At 46.2% G+C, this 18,901-nt stretch overlaps 1 protein-coding gene across 1 annotated transcript in view; it reads left to right on the top strand.

Moving 5' to 3' along the window:
• TECPR2 (tectonin beta-propeller repeat containing 2) overlaps positions 1–18,901 on the top strand; it is a 78,266-nt gene that overhangs the window by 34,821 nt on the left and 24,544 nt on the right. The window contains 7 exon segments of the mRNA XM_048484637.1: positions 1,122–1,350; positions 3,378–3,467; positions 4,939–5,172; positions 7,109–7,151; positions 8,603–8,696; positions 9,525–9,589; positions 10,325–10,397. Coding sequence (XP_048340594.1) covers positions 1,122–1,350; positions 3,378–3,467; positions 4,939–5,172; positions 7,109–7,151; positions 8,603–8,696; positions 9,525–9,589; positions 10,325–10,397 — 828 coding nt within the window.

Here is an 18,901-nt window from a genome sequence, read left to right on the forward strand (position 1 = left end):
GTGCCATTTCATTTTTCTCGTCAGGTTCTTTGCCCTCACGAGTTTTACACATTCCCTTTCAAAGAAAGCCACTAGGTGTTCTTTGTCAGTCTGGTCCTATCAGAGGGACTACAGTGCCTCTTTAATTCATTTTCTGGGATATTCCAGACCCAATGGGTTTTATAGTTGATGGTTCATAGTGGGGCTTTAGCAGTTATCTCTTTCCCATGCCCTTAGTTCTGAAGTGTAAAGCTCATAAAGCATGCAGAAGTCATTATTGCGAGAATTGCCTGCAAAAGTGGGGATGAGCTCTACTTTTACTTGCACAAGGTCGAAAGTTCAGTCCCCGGTATCTCCTCTTAAAAGGATCAGTGATTGATTGATTGATTGATTGATTGATTGATTGATTGATTCATTCATTCATTCATTCATTCATTCATTCATTCATTCATTTATTTATTTATTACATTTATATACCGCCCTCCCCCAAAGGGGGAGACCCTGGAGAGCAACTGCCAGTTTGAGTAGGCAATATTTGATGGACCAGTTGGCCTGATTGGCAGCTCCTTGCGTGTTCAAGTCTCTACCTTATCATGCAGTAGTCTACTGTAGTGCCTTTCAGACAAAAGGAAACTTTCAGTTCTTGTTAATTTCAACTGCAGAGTTAAACTAGAACGGAGAGCCAGCGTGGTGGTATGGTTAAGAGCAGGTGGATTCTAATCTGGAGAACCGGATTTGATTCCCCACTCCTCCACCTGAGTGGCGGAGACCTGTCTGGTGTACCAGATGTGTTTCCGCACTCCTACATTCCTGCTGGGTGACCTTGGGCTAGTCACAGTTCTTTGGAACTCTCTCAGTCCCACCTACCTCACAAGGTGTCTGTTGTGGGGAGAGGACAGGAGCTTGAGTCTCCTTACAGGAGAGAAAGGTGGGATATAAATTCAGACTCCTTCTAAACTCATGGCTTACTGATTGCTAACTGGTGAAATCTGTAAATATGGCCTGTGCTGTATGTTTTCTTGTCTCTAACATGTGGAAGGGTGGTTGCTTTATCTGATTGGTGGTTGCTTTATCTGATCCCGCCAGATAGTTCTTGGGTTCTCTTGAGTTAAACTCATCATCTTGTGTTTTTCCCCTACTAGGTAAGCATTACAGATTATGTCGTGTTTGACCAGAGCAGCCTTTTCCAGACCATAATCCAGGCGACACAAACAGTAGCCACGGTCGCCCAGGCCCCCGTTGACAAACTCCGCACAGCTTTCTGGTCGCAGCAACTGCAGTGTCAACCAAGCCTGCTCGCAGTCAACAGCAGCGGCGTCTGGATCTCCTCTGGGAAGAATGAGTTTCATGTGGCCAAGGGAAGCCTGATAGGTACATGCGTTTTAATTGCTGGACTATTTGATGCTGCAGCTGTCCAGTCTGGGCACACTTAGCCTGACATTCACACAGATTAATATGTGAAAATGGCAGGAACTCCTGTTTTGACCTGTATTGGGATTGTTATTACAATACGGTGGTCACCACTTAGGCATAAGGGCCACAAGTCCAAGAGCATAAGGTGTTGCAATTCCTGGGCACGCTATTATGCATAAGCATGTTCCAGTTAGATGAGATTTTCTTTTAAAAGTGTAGATGCAGCAGTGGATCCCCTTGGGGAGGCATAGTATAGCTCAGGGGTCTGCAACCTGTGGCTCTCCAGATGTTCATGGACTACAATTCCCATCAGTCCCATTGGCCATGCTGGCAGGGGCTGATGGGATTTGTAGTCCATGAATATCTGGAGAGTCGCAGGTTGCAGACCCCTGGTATAGTGGTAGAGCATCTGCTAGGGAGCAGCAGTGGCGTAGGAGGTTAAGAGCTCGTGTATCTAATCTGGAGGAACCGGGTTTGATTCCCAGCTCTGCCACCTGAGCTGTGGAGGCTTCTCTGGGGAATTCAGATTAGCCTGTACACTCCCACACACTCCAGCTGGGTGACCTTGGGCTAGTCACAGCTTCACGGAGCTCTCTCAGCCCCACCCACCTCACAGGGTGTTTGTTGTGAGGGAGGAAGGGCAAGGAGATTGTAAGCCCCTTCGAGTCTCCTGCAGGAGAGAAAGGGGGGATATAAATCCAAACTCTTCCTCTTCTTCTTCTTGATGTACAGAAGGTCCTGGGTTCAATCCCTGGCATCTCCAGTTAAAAAAATCACAGCCTGAGTTCGATCCCACCGGAAGTCGATTTCAGGTAGCTGGCTCAAGGTTGACTCAGCCTTCCATCCTTCCAAGGTCGCTCAAATGAGTTCTCAGTTTGCTGGGAGGAAAGTGTAGATGACTGGAGAGGGCAGTGGCAAACCAACCCATAAACAGTCTGCTAGTAAACTTTGTGATGTGACATTGCCTGTGGGTCAGTAATGACCCAGAGTGTTAAGGTCAGGGTTATCTACTCAGACAGGCAGCAGCTCTCTGGGTCTCATGCAGAGATCTTTTACAACACCTGTTACTAGATCCTTTTAACTGGAGATACCGGGAGTGAGGAGCAGCAGTGGCGTAGTGGTTAAGAGCAGGTGCACTCTAATATGGAGAACCGGGTTTGATTCCCCACTCTGCCATTTGAGCTGTTGACGATGATCTGAGAAACTAGATTAGCTTGTGCACTCAAACACATGCCAGCTGGGTGACCTTGGACTAGTCACAGTTCTCCGCCACACCTACCTCACAGGGTGTTTGTTGGGGGGGGAAGGGAAAGAAGATTGTAAGCCCCTTTGAGCCTCCTTACAGGAGAGAAAGGGGGGAGGTATAAATCCAAACTACTACTCCTCCTCTTCTACTTCTTCTTCCTCCTCCTCCTCCTCTTCTTCTTAAACCTAGGAGCATCTCCTTGTGAGGCTCCTCCCCAAAATGCCCGTGGTGTTCATTCCTCCACACTCCCCGTCACCTGATGTTACTCAAATCATTTCTACAAAACCCAAATTTTCAGCATGCAGAAACAAAAATCCAGCATGCATTTTAAGTAATATCAGGTAAAGAGGAGTGGGGAGGCACAAGCATCCTAGACAGTGTATTTCAGGAGAGTTGCTGTGGCTTAGCGGAACCACCGCTGCCTTGCATGCAGGAGGTCCTGGGTTCAATCCCTGGTCTCTCCAGTTAAAAAGGACCAGGTAGAACAGGATGGGAAAGACCTCCGCCTAATCCTCTGGACTTCCAGTCTGAGTTGACAGTGCTCAATGTGACGTACCAATAATCTGACTCAGCGTGAGGCAAATTTTCATCCAAACCTGAAGTAATTTTCATTACTTAAAGACGAAAGATGAAATACAGAAAATATTAAAAATCTCGGGAATGCTAGAGGGGGTTGGTGATGAAGTTGGTTGCACTGGGATGTTTTTGTGGTTGACTCTTTTGTGCTTCTCTCCTTCAGGTACATATTGGAAAAACATTGTCCCTCGTGGCACTGCTTCAGCCACAAAATGGGCTTATGTGATAGCCTCTGCTGCTCCGGCAAAAGAAGGTAAAAGTTTGAACACCTTTGTGTGTCTGAGGCGACTTTGTGACCTGAAACTCAGGTTATTCCCTTTGTGTGCATTGATTTATCTGTTCAATAACTGCAGTAAACAAAAAGAAATGCTTACAAGTGCCTTTTATTGTTCTTTTCTGTGTTTTCAAGAAAGATGAGTTGGCTCACTTTTATAAAACTGAGCACAGCATTTAGAGCAAAGACTAGAAGAATGGATTTTATGTTCCCATATCCCTAACAACTAAAATCTGTTCTTTCTCTTTTGAAATGTTTCTTAATTGTTATATAAACAGAGTAATACTTTGGCAGTTAACAAATTAAAAACATGTAGAATTACATCTTAAAAACCATTAACACAACAAAAGCATCTCATTAAAGTAGTTAAAACCAGAGTATGTCTTTGTTTGATGTCTGTTCAACAGCACTGGGTTGTATAACATTGGACTGTTGCTGCCATGTTTGGTTACACCTTTAAACCCGGGTCCCGTGAAGTGCAAAAGAGTTGACATTCACAGAATAATGGTATTTTGCTCTCCCTGCACACCAGAAAAGGCAATAGGTACAACTGGAGACCTTTGAGAAGGTGTGGTCTATGAATCAGGATTCCCCCTTACAATTTCTGCTTGTAAGGGGGAATCGGCAGAAATTGTTCCGTACCTCTCATGCTTGCACACAACACACACTCAAAAGCAAGCAAAAAAATGCCCTTCTCGCTTGCAGCTTTGGAGCCAAGCCTTAGTTGGGTAATTTGAGCGTGCTCTTTTATTAGAATTCCTTTACATCACAAAGAACTTTGTTGTTGTCTTTTGATTAACTGTTCCTACCTTCTCCAAAAGCTATTTCTGTGTTATTTGTGCTGCAGCTGCTTGATACTCAAATAGCAACTTGATTATTTTTAAATTATGTCCAATTATAGAATCTAACGCCAAAGCAATTTGCATCTCACCTGGGACACAAACTTGCAATCTTTCAGTCTCTATTTCTGTCAAGTGGCTATAATAATAGTCTGCCATACAGGACCTCTTTAGGATTGACTGAAATATTGCGAGTGAGGCAGTGTGAGCATATAATGTCAAAGGCTTTCATGGCTGGAATCACTAGGGTGTTGTGGGTTTTCCGGGTTGTATGGCCATGCTCCAGTAGCATTTTCTCCTGATGTTTCACCTGCATCCTCTGAAGAGGCCAGCCACAGATGCAGGCAAAACATCCAGAGAAAATGCTACTGGAGCATGGCCATACAACCCGGAAAACCCACAACACCCTAGTGTGAGCATACTTTATAAGCAGCAGTAGTAGTATTGATTATCATTATTAAACCAATGTTTAAACATTTAAATAGTCAAATGTACTCAGGATACTGTGTTTAGTTCTTTTTTTATGAACCCACAAGGCCTGTAAATAGCTTGGCAAGATGTTGATCTCTAGAAAATCAGATTTCATAGTCGAGGCTTTGCCCTTCCCACAGGGAGCTTTCTGTGGCTGCGTCAAAGTAACAAGGACCTGTTTTGTGTCAGCGATCAGAACCCGCAGTTCCATCCTTCAACTGTTCAGCTCCCCCTCGATACCGAGATGGTGCTTTATTCCGCGTGCCAGGATGCCATGTGGGGCTTGAATAACCTGGGACAAGTCTTCATAAGGACGCTTTCCCCGACTTGCCCAAGTGGGATGCACTGGACCAAACTGGACCTTTCTCAGCTAGGTATGATTTCTCGTGCATTGCACTCAGAAATTCCAGGTACAAATGGGATGCATGTCCTCTGAATACTCCGTGAGAAACCTTGTCTCTGTGCTGTTGATATGTGGGTGCTATAATATAGTATATGGGCAATGTGATGAACTACAGAATACCAAAATGCACAATGCCCATTGGCCAACCACACTTATCACATACAAAAACCACACACAGGGGAAAAGTGCAAGTGCTGTATTCATATAAAAAGAAGAGTTGGATTTATACCCCCCGTTCTCTCCTGTAAAGAGACTCAAAGGGGCTAGCACTCTTCCCCGCCCCAACAAACACCCTGTGAGGTGGGCGGGGTTGAGAGAGCTCAAAAGTACTGTGACTAGCCCAAGGTCACCCAGCTGGCATGTGTTGGAGTGCACAGGCTAATCTAGTTCCCCAGATAAGCCTTCACAGCTCAAGTGGCAGAGCGGGAAATCAAACCTGGGTCCTCCAGATTAGAGTACACCTGCTCTTAACCACTACGCCACTGCTGCTCATGGTGTCTTACAAAGGTGCAACACTCAAAAGAGATAGTTTTTCTGATATTGCATCTGCCATGATTCTCAACAAGCTGGAAAAAGGAACATCCAGTACCACTGACGAAGGCATGATTATCGCAAATAGGGTTAGGGGCTGGAATATGGTTACAGATTGAGATATTTGTGGACTTTTATGCTGGTTTGGAACATTGTCATATACTTAGAAATTTTCATAGACTGTATGTAGGACTTAAATTCCTAGGAGAGGAGTGTGCATTATAATAACAGGACGCGCATTAACAGCTGCCTCTGTGTGTAGTCTTTGTAGTTTGTATACATGTTTATGTTGCATCTTTGAATATGAATTGCACTTTTCCCCTGTGCGTGGTTTTTGTATGTAACAAGTGAGGTTGGCCAATGGCCATTGATATGTGGGACCTGCCCATCATGGGCTTCTGAGCTCACGCTGCTATTCTAAATGCTGGATAGATGCCCTTTTCTGGCCTTATTTGTCTGCTATCTGGTAGATTTTGAGCTGTGCCTAGTATTTTAGGGCATACTAAACTGTGTCCTTCAGTATTTGCCTGGTAGGGCAGAAGCATCTCAAAAAGGATATCGAAGAGATAGAAAAAGGGCAGAGAAGGGCAACGAGGATGATTGAGGGATTGGAGCACCTTCCTTATGAGGAGAGGCTGCAGCGTTTGGGACTCTTTAGTTTGGAGAGGAGACGTCTGAGGGGGGATATGATTGAAGTCTATAAAATTATGCATGGGGTAGAAAATGTTGACAGAGAGAAATTTTTCTCTCTTTCTCACAATACAAGTGAAAATGCTGGGGGGAAGAATTAGGACTAATAAAAGGAAACATTTCTTCATGCAACGTGTGATTGGTGTTTGGAATATGCTGCCACAGGAGGTGGTGATGGCCACTAACCTGGATAGCTTTAAAAAGGGCTTGGACATATTTATGGAGGAGAAGTCGATTTATGGCTACCAATCTTGATCCTCCTTGATCTGAGATTGCAAATGCCTTAGCAGACCAGGTGCTTGGGAGCAGCAGCAGCAGCAGAAGGCCATTGCTTTCACATCCTGCATGTGAGCTCCCAAAGGATACAGGATACAGACCTTTCTCTGTGCTGCTGAACTCACAGGATGTAACTAGGTGTCTCAGATGTACATGAAACTTTCCCATTCATTCTCCTGTTTTGTTTGACTGAAAAAATGGATGTACCTCAAGTCATATTCTTTGGGGGAAACCACCTTGTTAATGCTGCTTCTGATGTTCTGTAATCATAACCAGTTTCTGGGAGGACAATGAAGATGTCATGCATTTGCTGTCTATCACAGTTCAGAAGGAAGGCATGCTTTCTGTGATCACAGTCCATTTCCATAATACGGAAAAGCATTTCTGGATTCTGAATCTCTTTACCCTAGCGTTACGCAGGTACGAGAGTTATGTGGGAGACATAGAAATCAAGTGAGCAGAAAAAAGGGAACGTTAGCCATAGTCGTGTTTGTATCTTGTTATAAAGAAAACAAACCTGGAAATGTCCCCTTCTCACCGAGGGGGTGCCTGGTTTGGTGCTGGCCGGCATGAAGAAGCTTCTTGCTCAGAGATATGCTCCAGCTTTTCAAAATCACAATTTATTGCCACTGTAAGATGCAGTGGCTCAGGAAAACGAAGTGTTACTTCAGTCAGAAAAAAACTAGCATGAAACAAAAGGAGAAGCACGAGGCACACCAGAGTCCTTCCTATCACTTTGCCGAGGCGCCTTCCACACAGGCAGAATAATGCACTTTCAGTCCACTTTCACAATTGTTTGCAAGTGGATTTTGCTCTTCCGCACAGTTGCAAAGTGCATTGAAAGTGGATTGAAAGTGCATTATTCAGCATGTGCGGAAGGGGCCCTGGATCCGACAGTAGATGGCTGTAAGCAAGACCTGACTTTGAACTGCTCCAGATTCCGACATCCTGGAACATGGATTGTGTTCGTTACACCACCCTGAAGCCCAGCTGTGATGACACAACTCTCTGAGGTTACCGGTTACCTGCATAAACACACATGCCACAAGCAACGGCAGCCGCTTTTGTCCAGGTCAACATTTAATGATGTTACATGAAAACAAATGAGGTTAATCTTATTTTAAAATCTAAATGTCAATTTCACACCGGTAAACAAATTAGAAGGCGAGTGAACATTGACGAAATAACTAAGATCTAATGTATTAGCATATAGGGCCAATAAATATTGCGTGTTACGTTTTGTGCACTCAGTTCTGCTTGTCCTTACACGGAGTCCTATAACATCTGACTTGATAAGGACAACACTATTTATATTCCAGGATTTTTAAAAAAAGGGACCCTTGATGATGTGCCAGCAAGCAGAGAAGCTTATTTTCTAGATGAATTATTAGGTAGCGTGGAAACAAAATGGAGTTAAAATGTTACATAAGGAGTAGATCTTTGGGTATCAGATTGTGCCACCTGTATAAATAAATACCCAGCAATGCAGAGCGACTGTTATATGACTCCTTGTTTAGAGGGCCCTGATGTTTATTTAGATACAAACCAACAGCTGAGCTATCCAGCTCCAAAGCCGCCGTGTCCCCTGTGCTTTGTACAGCGAGGAGTAATAAGACTTTATTTAAAATGTCAGATCCAAAGGAGCAACCGAATTATGCTGATGGGTGTTCCTCTCCTCCCCCACCCCCCTTCCCCACAGCTATTTTGAGCCAGGCAGCAGGCCTTACGTAACAAGGCTAGAATAAAGGCAGAGTTCTAGACATTACAAAAGAACAAGCCCCAATAGTTCGTGTAATTAAGACCCTGTTATTTTGAATGCTTTTCCACCCTGCTTTTTCATTGCAGAGCTTAAGACAGCTTATGTGTGGGTTTTCCTGTTTTCTTTGTCATGCGCTCCATGTCAGCCCCCACATAGATTTCTGCCCCTGCGAAGAAATGCAGTTGTGGAACATTCTAGAATTCGAGCCGGAGCCTGCAGTGCCGGCCCCTCCCCCAGATGTGAGGATTTTTCCGGCAAGGGGTTGCAGCAAGACCTTTCCCACTCTTATGTTTTGACCACCACAAAAATGCAGCCTTGCAGAGAATGTCCCTGGAAAGTTGTCTTCTCTGAGCTTCCCCCCCGCTTTCACATTAATTTTAATCTATTCATTTAAAACATTTATTAATTACATTTTTTACCTTGCATAACTCAGGGTGTCTTACAACATTTAGAAATCTATTTAAAAGCCACAAATTAAAATCACAATTTAAACTGCTATGGGGGGGTGGGGGCTAAATTTTAAAAAGCCTGAATAAAACCTTCTTCAGATGCTCCCTAAAGATTGAGGGGGCTAGGTGCCACCACCCTGGAGAAGTTGTTTGGAAATAGAGAGGCTGCCACCAAAAAGGCCCTCTTGTATATCCATCAGGCGAGTTTCTTAATTTGGTTGATCTTCATTTTTATTCAGTAACTGTTGTCTTAGGTCCCTTCGCACATGCAGAATAACACACTTTTAGTCCACTTTCAGTGCACTTTGCAGCTGGATTTTACTGTGCGAAATAGCAAAATGCACTTTCAAACCATTGTGACAGTGGACTGAAAGTGCATTACTCTAGATGTGCGGAAGGGACCTTAGTTGTTTAGGAGAGCAAGGCTGATTCCTGCTCTCTTTGCTAGAAATGTGCAAGACAAACTTGAGGAAACCACTCTTCTCATTTGTGGTCCTCTCTTTGAAAGTGAACTTCAGAGACCTCCAGTGTTAAGGATGGGAGGGGTTGGATCTTGACAGACAGAACTTTACTACTGTCTCTGATTCTCCCACGGCAGCCCAGTAATCTCCCTGACAGGTTGCTCAAGAGGGGATCCTCAGGAACGGTGTGAGGAGCAAACTGGAAGACTTCAGCATGGAGAAGTGAGAAGTCCCCGCTAAAACATTCCCCTCTCACTGGACACAGTGTGTAACAGACATCTCTCTGTGATACACCTCTGAAGATGCCAGCCACAGATGCAGGCAAAACGTTAGGAACAAGATCTACCAGACCACGGCCGCACAGCCCAGAACACCCACCACAACCAGCCTTGAAAGCCTTTGACAACAAATTAGCAGAAATTACACCCCTTAGCAGAAATCTTAGTCTGGATCCACTCCTCAGAGACCCCCCACAAACGAATATTTGGTTCAGAGGATCTGACTTGACTGTGAGGTCTGGGAAGGGTAAAACGAAGGCATTCCCTCTTCTGTCGTCTACTACCACTACCAACAACCCCAGTCCTGAGCCTCGTCCCGAGGGATGGGTTCTGCCACTTAAACTGATTTCTGGATTTCCATTTCTCAGGCAGTAGTGCATTGCTTCTAAATGGGAACCAGGGCTTTGCTTCCTCTTCTAGCCCATCTGGAGATATCAGTACAAAGGAAAAGGCATCGTGGAAATGATGTAATCCCCGTGTCTGTGCCGCTGATGTTGTGATTTAACGGGTGCTAGCGACATTGGGTTTTTTTTCACAGTGCATTCAATGCCTTGTAAGGCATGGGCATTCTCCTACACTGACATCAGCCACGCACGGCATTGTTTGGTCCAGCACAGCATATCAGACATCTCCAGGGTGCTTCTTTGAATGTAGAACTTCGCAGGTTTCTTTTCTAAAGGGGGAGATTACAGTGGGACAGAACAGCTGCTGTTTGGGTGATATGCCTGGTTCCACATGAGACCTGTTCAAAGGTAGGTTACGTCAGGAGTTCCCACTGTGGCACCCACCAAGTGTTTTCAGAAAGTGGGTGGGGCCGGGGAGGGCTTTTGCTCAGCAAGACTCCTGACTGAATATTGGAGATCCAATTGGCTCTGCAGATCTTTTAAAGCGTTGCTTTGGCAGCAGCTGCCACTGCAGCACAGAGTGTACGCCGTGTTACTGAAGTCAGGCTGTAGCAATCGTTTTGTGGCTGGCTCCACCTCCTGTCAGAGAGTCAGTGTGGTGTAATGGTTAAGAGCAGGTGGCTTCTAATCTGGAGAACTGGGTTTGATTCCCCACTCCTCCATCTGAGTGGCGGAGGCTGATCTGGTGAACCACATGTGTTTCCGCACTCCTACGTTCCTGCTGGGTGATCTTGGGCTAGTCACAGCTCTCTCACAACTCTCTGAGCCCTACCTATCTCACAAGGTGTTTGTTGTGGGGAGAGGAAGGGAAAGGAGCTTGTAAGCCACCTTGAGTCTCCTTACAGGAGAGAAAGGGGAGGGGGGCATAAATCCAAACTCTTCTTCTGTAGCAGCCATGCCGTGTCAGAATTCCAAATGTGCAGCAGGCTCAAAACGGTTGGAGACCCCTGGGTTACGTCATCCTTCCCCGGCAGTCAGTCCAGGTTTCTTTCAGTCTCTCAGACAGTGTTACCTCCTGTGCGATTATCTGTGCAATCGATAGCTTTCCCACCATCCTCACTGTAACTGTCTCTTTAAAGAGGGAGAAAGGAAAAGCCACTGTAGTCAGAACCTTCCTTTCCAAGAGAAAGCCAATCATGGCAGCTTGTTGGGTTTGACCTCTCAGAAATGTGCTTGGCTCAAGCACGGGAACCTCTGTGTTGGGGAGCATAGATGACCCCCTGAAGAATCACAGAGTTGTTAGAGACCACAAGGGCCATCAAGTCCAACCCCCGCCCTGCAGAAACACACAATCAGAGCACTCCTGACATACGTTCATCCAGCCTCTGTTTAAAAACCTCCAAAGAAGGAGACTCCACCACTCTCTGAGGCAATGAATTCCACTGTCGAACAGCCCTGACAGAAAGTTCTTCCTAATGTTTAGGTGAAATCTCTTTTCCTGCATCTTGAATCCATTACTCCGTGTCCTAGTCTCTGGAGCAGCAGAAAGCAGGGAAGCTTGCTCCCTCTTCGACATGGCATCCCTTCAAATATTTAAACATGGCTATCATTATTATTATTATTATTTATTCAATTTCTATACCGCCCGATCCCCAAAGGGCTCCGGGCGGTGAACAACATAATATAATTTAAAACATTTATAAAACATCACTTCTCCAAACTAAACATCCCCAGTTCCCTAAGAACATCAGACTAAACATCCCCATCTCCCTAAGAACACCACCTATCAGAAGCAAGGAATATGATTGGCCCCAAGTTATTCTGGGAGCATCATAATTGAACAGGGATTTTCCCCCTTCATGCTGGAACCTCTGCCGTAGCCTGGCTTTTGCTTCAGAAGACCTCTGATTGGTTCCTGTGATGACCAAAAACCATCTACTCCTTAATAAGCTGGCAACATTGTGGCTGTCTTCATCTTCACCAGGAAGTGCTGTCAGATGCCATGAAAGGTGGTTCTTGGATGCTTCCCATTGTGCTAACCAAGGTAGTTTACCCTGGTCTTATTCTGTGCTGCACAGAATCTGGTGTCAGGGCCTCTGCGCCTGTACAAGCAGGCCGTTCTTTTCATCTTACAGCCCTTTCTGCATTAAGAGCCAATGGGTTCCTGTGAGTCACTGTGTGACTCCGCGGAAGGGTCTACATCTCTTTGAGGCATCCCTCAGAATCCCACCCAGGGTCCACTGCCTTCGGAAGCAGCTCTACGAGAAGAAATTCAACACTCCACAACTTCCTCACTCGCGCCTAGGAGAGGATCCCGTTCCTGCTTGCCTCGTAGCCAGCTGCACCCCACACAAATCCAGGCCGCCAGTCCACTTCAGTAACATCTGAAGAGGTTCTGCTAAAACAGAGGCCTTTATGGGCTTCTGAAGGTGTGGGATGGAATCACACCATCTGTCCTAACTAAATGCATCGTTCGGGGTTCTTCATCCCATGGTTTGGCCTCTCTTTCCCAGAGGCAGCGCTGTTATCTGGTAACGGACTATCCTGGTCACGGGACAGGACATTCTGTTGACCAGTTAGATTCACATAGACTTTTCCCCTTGGCCTCTTGTTGGCATACTGTACATGCTGTTGTCAGTGCCACTTGTGTGTGTTCCCAGGTACATGTCACCCAGTTTGCAGAGGCTCTGGACTAGCTAACCTCTCATTTCCATCTACAGCCTCCTATGCTTTCTTTCAGACCCTCACCTGTGTAAACAACGTAGCTTGAATTTCTAGGGGATATGCATTCCGTGGGTGGGTGATTGACAGGAGACAGGAGAGAGCTATTTTACAGCTTTGCACTTTCTATTTCAGTCCTAAGCGAAGCTTCCAGGCCGCCATTCAGCTGGAAGTGAAAATATCGTGTGGCTGTCGCCGCCGCTTTAGAAAAGGGCTTCCTGTTTGCGTTGTGCATTAATGATGAAAGCGAGCTAATCTTGAAACGTTATCCCGTACATCCACCCGGCAACTCGTGTTTGCTTGTTACATTTGGAATGTTAAGCGCTAATGCGTATTTATAGACCTCATCAGCAAGTGTGGTCAAGCCCCCGGAAAGAGTTCGCTCGAGGTCATGTGAAAAACTTTCATCTCTAGTTATATGCAAACTTGCAGTCCTTGTTATCTGGTCTGCTTTATTCCTCCTTAAAAACAATGTCCTGACCTGTAGTCTGAGTCTTTCATCCTAAGATATAAGATATAACTGAGTCTTTTATCCTAAGAAATGAGTAAAAAGCAGAGGCGTAGGAAGGAGGAAAAGTGCCCAGTGCACTGGTGCGTCCTCCCACCCCGTCCCGGAACACTCCCATCCCGGAACGCCCTCGCCACACCCCCACAGGGGCGCGCCCCTGGTGCGTCACGCCCCCTGTCCCCTTGGAGCTGTGCCTCTGGTAAAAAGAGGGTGCTTCGGAAGAAAGACCTGTTTAAAAAAGAAACCAACCATTCAGATTTTTCTTTGTGTATCTTAATGTTAGTTTTGGATCCTGGCAAGCCCTGAATCTGTACCCTCACAACATCTGACACGCATCTTTTAAATAACCCTTTTACTGATGGTGCAGAGGAGTGTGTGCAGCTAATGATGTGGTAGTCCAGAGAAAGTCCCATGTATTTCAGTGGATGCAGCTGGCTTTCTTTGGATCAGACTCCATGACTGGTGGTTCCAGAATGAGGGTTTTTCTAGGCCAGGGGTAGGGAACCTGCGGCTCTCCAGATGTTCAGGAACTACAATTCCCATCAGCCCCTACCCCCCCACCCCCCACCCCCCCAATCCCACCCCCCCCCACGCCCCCCCCCCCCCCCCCCCCCCCCCCCCCACCCCCCCCCCCCCCCCCCCCCCCCCCCCCCCCCCCCCCCCCCCCCCCCCCCCCCCCCCACCCCACCACCCACCCCCCCCACCCCACCCCCCCCCCCCACCCCCCCCCCCCCCCACCCCCCCCCCCCCCCACCCCCCCCCCCCCCCACCCAACACCCCCCCATCCCCCCCCCCCCCCTCTCCCCCTCCCCCCCCCCCCCTCTCTCCCCCCCTCCCCCTCCCCCCCCCCCCCCCCCCCCTCTCCCCCCCCTCCCCCCCCCCCCCCCTCCCCCCCCCCCCCCTCTCTCCCCCCCCCTCCCCCTCCCCCCCCCCCCCCCTTTTCCCCCCCTCCCCACCCCCCCAAGAGAGAGAGAGAGAGAGAGAGAGAGAGAGAGAGAGAGAGAGAGAGAAGTACCACTGAGTCACGGGATTTATAGTGACTTCATAGTCTAGGTTTCCAAGGAAAGGAACAAACAGAGATGGTTTGCCAACCACTGCTTAGCACCCCTGGACTTCCCATCCAGATAGAATCATAGAATTGGAAAGGGCCATACCGGCCATGTAGTCCAACCACCTCCATTGATCTACCCATTAGCTTTTTTGGCATTAGATTTTTTTGCTGCTGCACCACACTGATTGCTCATATTTAGCTTATGTCTATCAGGGGTCTGCAATGCTGGCACATGGCCATGCTGGCAGGGTCTGATGGGAATTATAGTCCATGAACATCTGAAGAGCCGCAGGTTGCAGACCCCTGGACCTGTACCCCTAGATCTTGTTCACTAACCATGGGCTACCCTGCTTCACTTCCAAGCTCTGATGAGGCCAGCCACAACAATAAATCAGCAAGGTCAAAAGGCCATCACCACAAGCATTAAAACAGCCAAAGGAGATTGCATTCAGAGCTAGAAGGCTCTTTTTCTCCACTGGCTGCCAAAATTCCAACACTGCCACTGCTTCAGTGCCTCACTTTTGAAAACCTATTCCACAATCACAGCAGTTCTCTCTCCAGTGCTGTCTCCATAACGAAATATCAAAGTTCAGTCTGTAATTGCAATAACTTGTTCTCTTACGCCATCATCCACTAAACTCCGTTGATCTTATGACGGACAGCTGCCACCTGCCGTGTTCCGTAGAGAGGTAATTGCAGCAGTAGGGAACTTAATTGTCCCCCTTTTTAAGCTGACTCAGTACCGGGCAGTAACCTTAACTGTCCTTAGAGAGGTTTAAGTGACAGCAACAGGGTTATTACTAGACTCTGGAGTGAGGAGCTTTGGTAAGTTTGCGTTGGTCCACTTCACCCAGTCTCGGAGAGAGAGCATCGATTCAGGCTTGTAGCCCCAAACTCCTTGACTATTCATATTTGTAATTAATTTTGTCTGAAGCTACTTGTTTTGTAAACCACTTTAGGCACCAGTGTTGATAGAATGGAGACAACAATGAGCACTTTGAATAAGCAGTTTCAGCAGGTAGCTGTGTTGGTCTGCAGTAGAAGAGCTACGTTAGAGTCCAGTAGTACCCTTAGGGGACCTAGATTTCCAGGGGGATAAGATTTCGAGAGTCAAAACTGACAAGAGCTTATCTCATTAAGGGAGCTTTGATTCTCAAAAGCTGATCCCCCTGGAAGCTGTATTGGTGTCATTGGAATTGAATCTAGCTCTTGAATGGGCAGATGTCACATGGGTTGGATGGAGAAGGAGCTCTGGAAAGCAATGATGGAGAAGGATGACGTTTCTGCGGCAAGTTAACAAATTTGCCTTCAGATAAGCTTGCATGAGGTCAGAAATGAGCCATGTCACCAATTGCATGGAGCATTACTTGTGCCATACTGTGCATCTGGTGTTGTGTGTCCATATTCTTGGAAGGTTATGCCACATTATGTTGACCTATTAGACAGTGTCTTGTCTGGGGGTCGTGTCAGTCTGCCACAGAAAAAACACGCATAAATTAGGAAGAAGGGCAGTTTCTTGGCATATAGCAGAACCAGCATGGTGTGGTAGTTAAGAGCAGAGAACTCAAGGTGGCTTACATGTTCCCTTCCTCTCCCCAGAACAGACACCTTGTAAACTAGCGGGGTCTCTAATCTGGAGAACCAGGTTCGATTGCCCTGTCCTCCTCATGAGGAACAAACTCTAATCCTACACATGAAGCCTACTGGGTGACCTTGGGCCTGTTGCAGTTCTCTCAGAACTCTCTCAGCCCCACCTGCCTCACAAGGTGGCTGTTGTGGGAGGAGGAAGGGAAGGAGTTTGTGAGCTGCTTTGAGACTTCTTACAGGAAAGAAAGGTGAGGTATAAATCCAAACTCTTCTCCTATATAAAAAGACCCTCTGGGCACTAGTTTTTCACCAAAGCACATGTTTTCCCTTACGTGAAAAAACTAAAGTACCACGTGGAATGCCATCACTGGCTTTTGAGGATAAGAAAGGGCTGTACTTTTAAAAGATTTTTTTCTTTAACCAGACTTGGCATTTTCCAAATAATAAAGCTACTTCAAAGCTGACACAGGAGCAACAAAAAGATAAGGAAGTTCATAGGGTTTCCATGAGTTGGAAGGAACTTGACGGCTCTTACACACGCAGAGCTAAGTTTCAGAGGGGGGTATCACAGACTATGAAAAATGGGGTTTGTTTTTTTTACTAAATATGGCCCCTGACAGGAGGGATACTCAGTCTTCACAGCAAGCCCTCAAATGTGTCAGTTCCCCCATCATGCAATAAATCACTTGCTGGTTTCAAGGATTTTATTGAAGACGTGAAGCATAAGCATAAGCATTTTATTGTCATTGTGCACGCACAACGAAATTTACAGCAGCATTCCTCGATGCACACAATTTCAGACTCATACCCCATCCTCACTTTCCCCTTCCTCCACCCATCCCTACACAGCCCCAAACACATCAACATGAAGCTGCAGAGTTTAGCATAGCCACAGCTCTAGAGTAGAAGCTGTCTCTAAGCCTCTTTGTCCTAGTTTTGATAGACCTGTATCGCTCTGTCGGGATGGTAACAGTTCAAAAAGAGAGTGTGCTGGGATGAGAGGGGTCTCTCAGAATATTTTTGGGCTTTTTTTTTAGGCTCAGGAAATTATATGGGGAGTTCTTCCAAGGAGGGGAGAGGGCAGCCGATAATCCTCTGAGCAGTAGTGTGATCACCCTTTGGAGCGCCTTCCTATCTGCCACTGTGCAACTGGAGAACCATACACAGATGCAGTAGGTTAAGACACTCTCTATAGCACAGCGGTAAAAGGACGCCAGGAGTTTTCCATCCAGTGGTTGTTTCCTTAAAAGTCTCAGATAGTACAGTCTTTGCTGGGCCTTCTTAACCACCGCGGCAGTCTGTACGCCCCAGGTCAGGTCCTCTTTAATCATGACGCCCAGAAATTTAAAACTAGCCACCCGCTCTACTTGATTTCCATTTATAGTCAAGGGCTGAATTTCTGAGCTATTTCTTCTATAGTCCACTATAAGCTCCTTTGTCTTGTTAGTATTAAGAACCAGTTATTTTCCCTGCACCATGAGAGCAGACGGTCCACCTCACTCCGATAGGCAGACTCATCCCCTCCAGAGATGAGCCCACCACCGTTGTGTCATCGGCAAATTTGATAATGGTGTTACTATGATAGACAGGAGTACAATCATATGTATAAAGGGTGAACAATAAAGGACTCAACACGCATGAAAGGAACGTAGGAAGACAGTTCTGGCAAAAAAGGCACCAAGCAGTTGATAATCTTTTGTAGCAGATCCGCACTCCCACATGTGACACAAGACAGTCAGAAGAGTCCAGCCTGGAGGCCCATCCCAGCCGCAGACCTTCAAGGCCAGAACAGGTAAATAAAGCTGCACCTGCAAAAAGCGAAAGCAATCCCCAGTAACTCCCCTCTCCCAACAATGGCATCCTGACAAAATGCAAGACTAGGCTTTTTCTACCGCTGTGCCATTTTGAAATAAGGAGGGGGATGTTCTTACATTCGCATACTAGTTACAGTTCAGTAATAATTTGTGTGCACGTGTATAATTTCGTTAAGGGGGCATGTTACATTCAAGGCCGTCTTTCTTTTAAGTAAATGTGGTAGGAAGAGGAGAGTGTGTGAACATTTTGCTTCCAGAGATCAGTGAATACATGGATGGCTCTCCAGGGGTAAGGGGAATTTAAGCCTCTCCTTCCAAATTCTCTCAGAAAGGAGCTTATTTCATGCTATGAAGACCTGGGAAATAAAACCACATTACGTGCATGATTGTGAATAAATAATAGGAGAGTTTTTATCATTACTGTCATTGCTACCTTTAATTATCTCCTTCCCCAAATCAACTAGCTGGCTTTCCCTTCCTTGTTAGGCATCCAAAACTTCAAGCTGGAAAAATTGTGTTCTCCTGGCTCTTTCTTCCCCGTTCTCCTTCTTTCTTTCCTTCTTTCCTTCTTTCCTTCCTTCCTTCTTTCCTTCTTTCCTTCTTTCCTTGTTTCCTTCCTTCTCTCTTTCCTTCTTTCCTTCTTTCCTTCTTTCCTTCTTTCCTTCTTTCCTTCTTTCCTTCTTTCCTTCCTTCTTTCCTTCCTTCCTTCCTTTCCTTCCTTTCCTTCCTTTCCTTCTTTCTTTCCTTCTTTCCTTCCTTCTTTCTTTCTTTCTTTCTTTCTTTCTTTCTTTCTTTCTTTCTTTCTTTCTTTCTTTCTTTCTTTCTTTCTCATTCTCTTGCCAACCTCCAACAATACAAGCTATTCTCAAAGACCACAGAATTCAGAGAGCGGAGAAAATAATCTCTGTTATGTAATAGTATCTGAGAGGAATCCAGTACAGGTTGTTGCAAAGGAGAATTTGCCCTATCTTTGCCAAAAAAACCCAAAACACAAGGTCAGTTCAAATCAAGCTTTCGGTCCTCAGGTGTTAGCACAAAAACATGGAGTCAGCGTTACAGGGTACAGAATAGCAGTTTGTGGGGCTGTTCCCCATTAAGATGACACAGTATTTTGTATTTGTAGCAGCAGAGAAAATAAGAAAAAGGAAAAGCAAAGCTCTCTCTTTTGATTCCTTGAGGCATGAAACTGTTCTCTACAGCTAGTGGGGCAGAACAGTCAAGTCAGATTGAA

The sequence above is a fragment of the Sphaerodactylus townsendi genome, linkage group LG02 (genome assembly GCF_021028975.2).
Source record: "Sphaerodactylus townsendi isolate TG3544 linkage group LG02, MPM_Stown_v2.3, whole genome shotgun sequence".
NCBI classification, from domain to species: domain Eukaryota; kingdom Metazoa; phylum Chordata; class Lepidosauria; order Squamata; family Sphaerodactylidae; genus Sphaerodactylus; species Sphaerodactylus townsendi.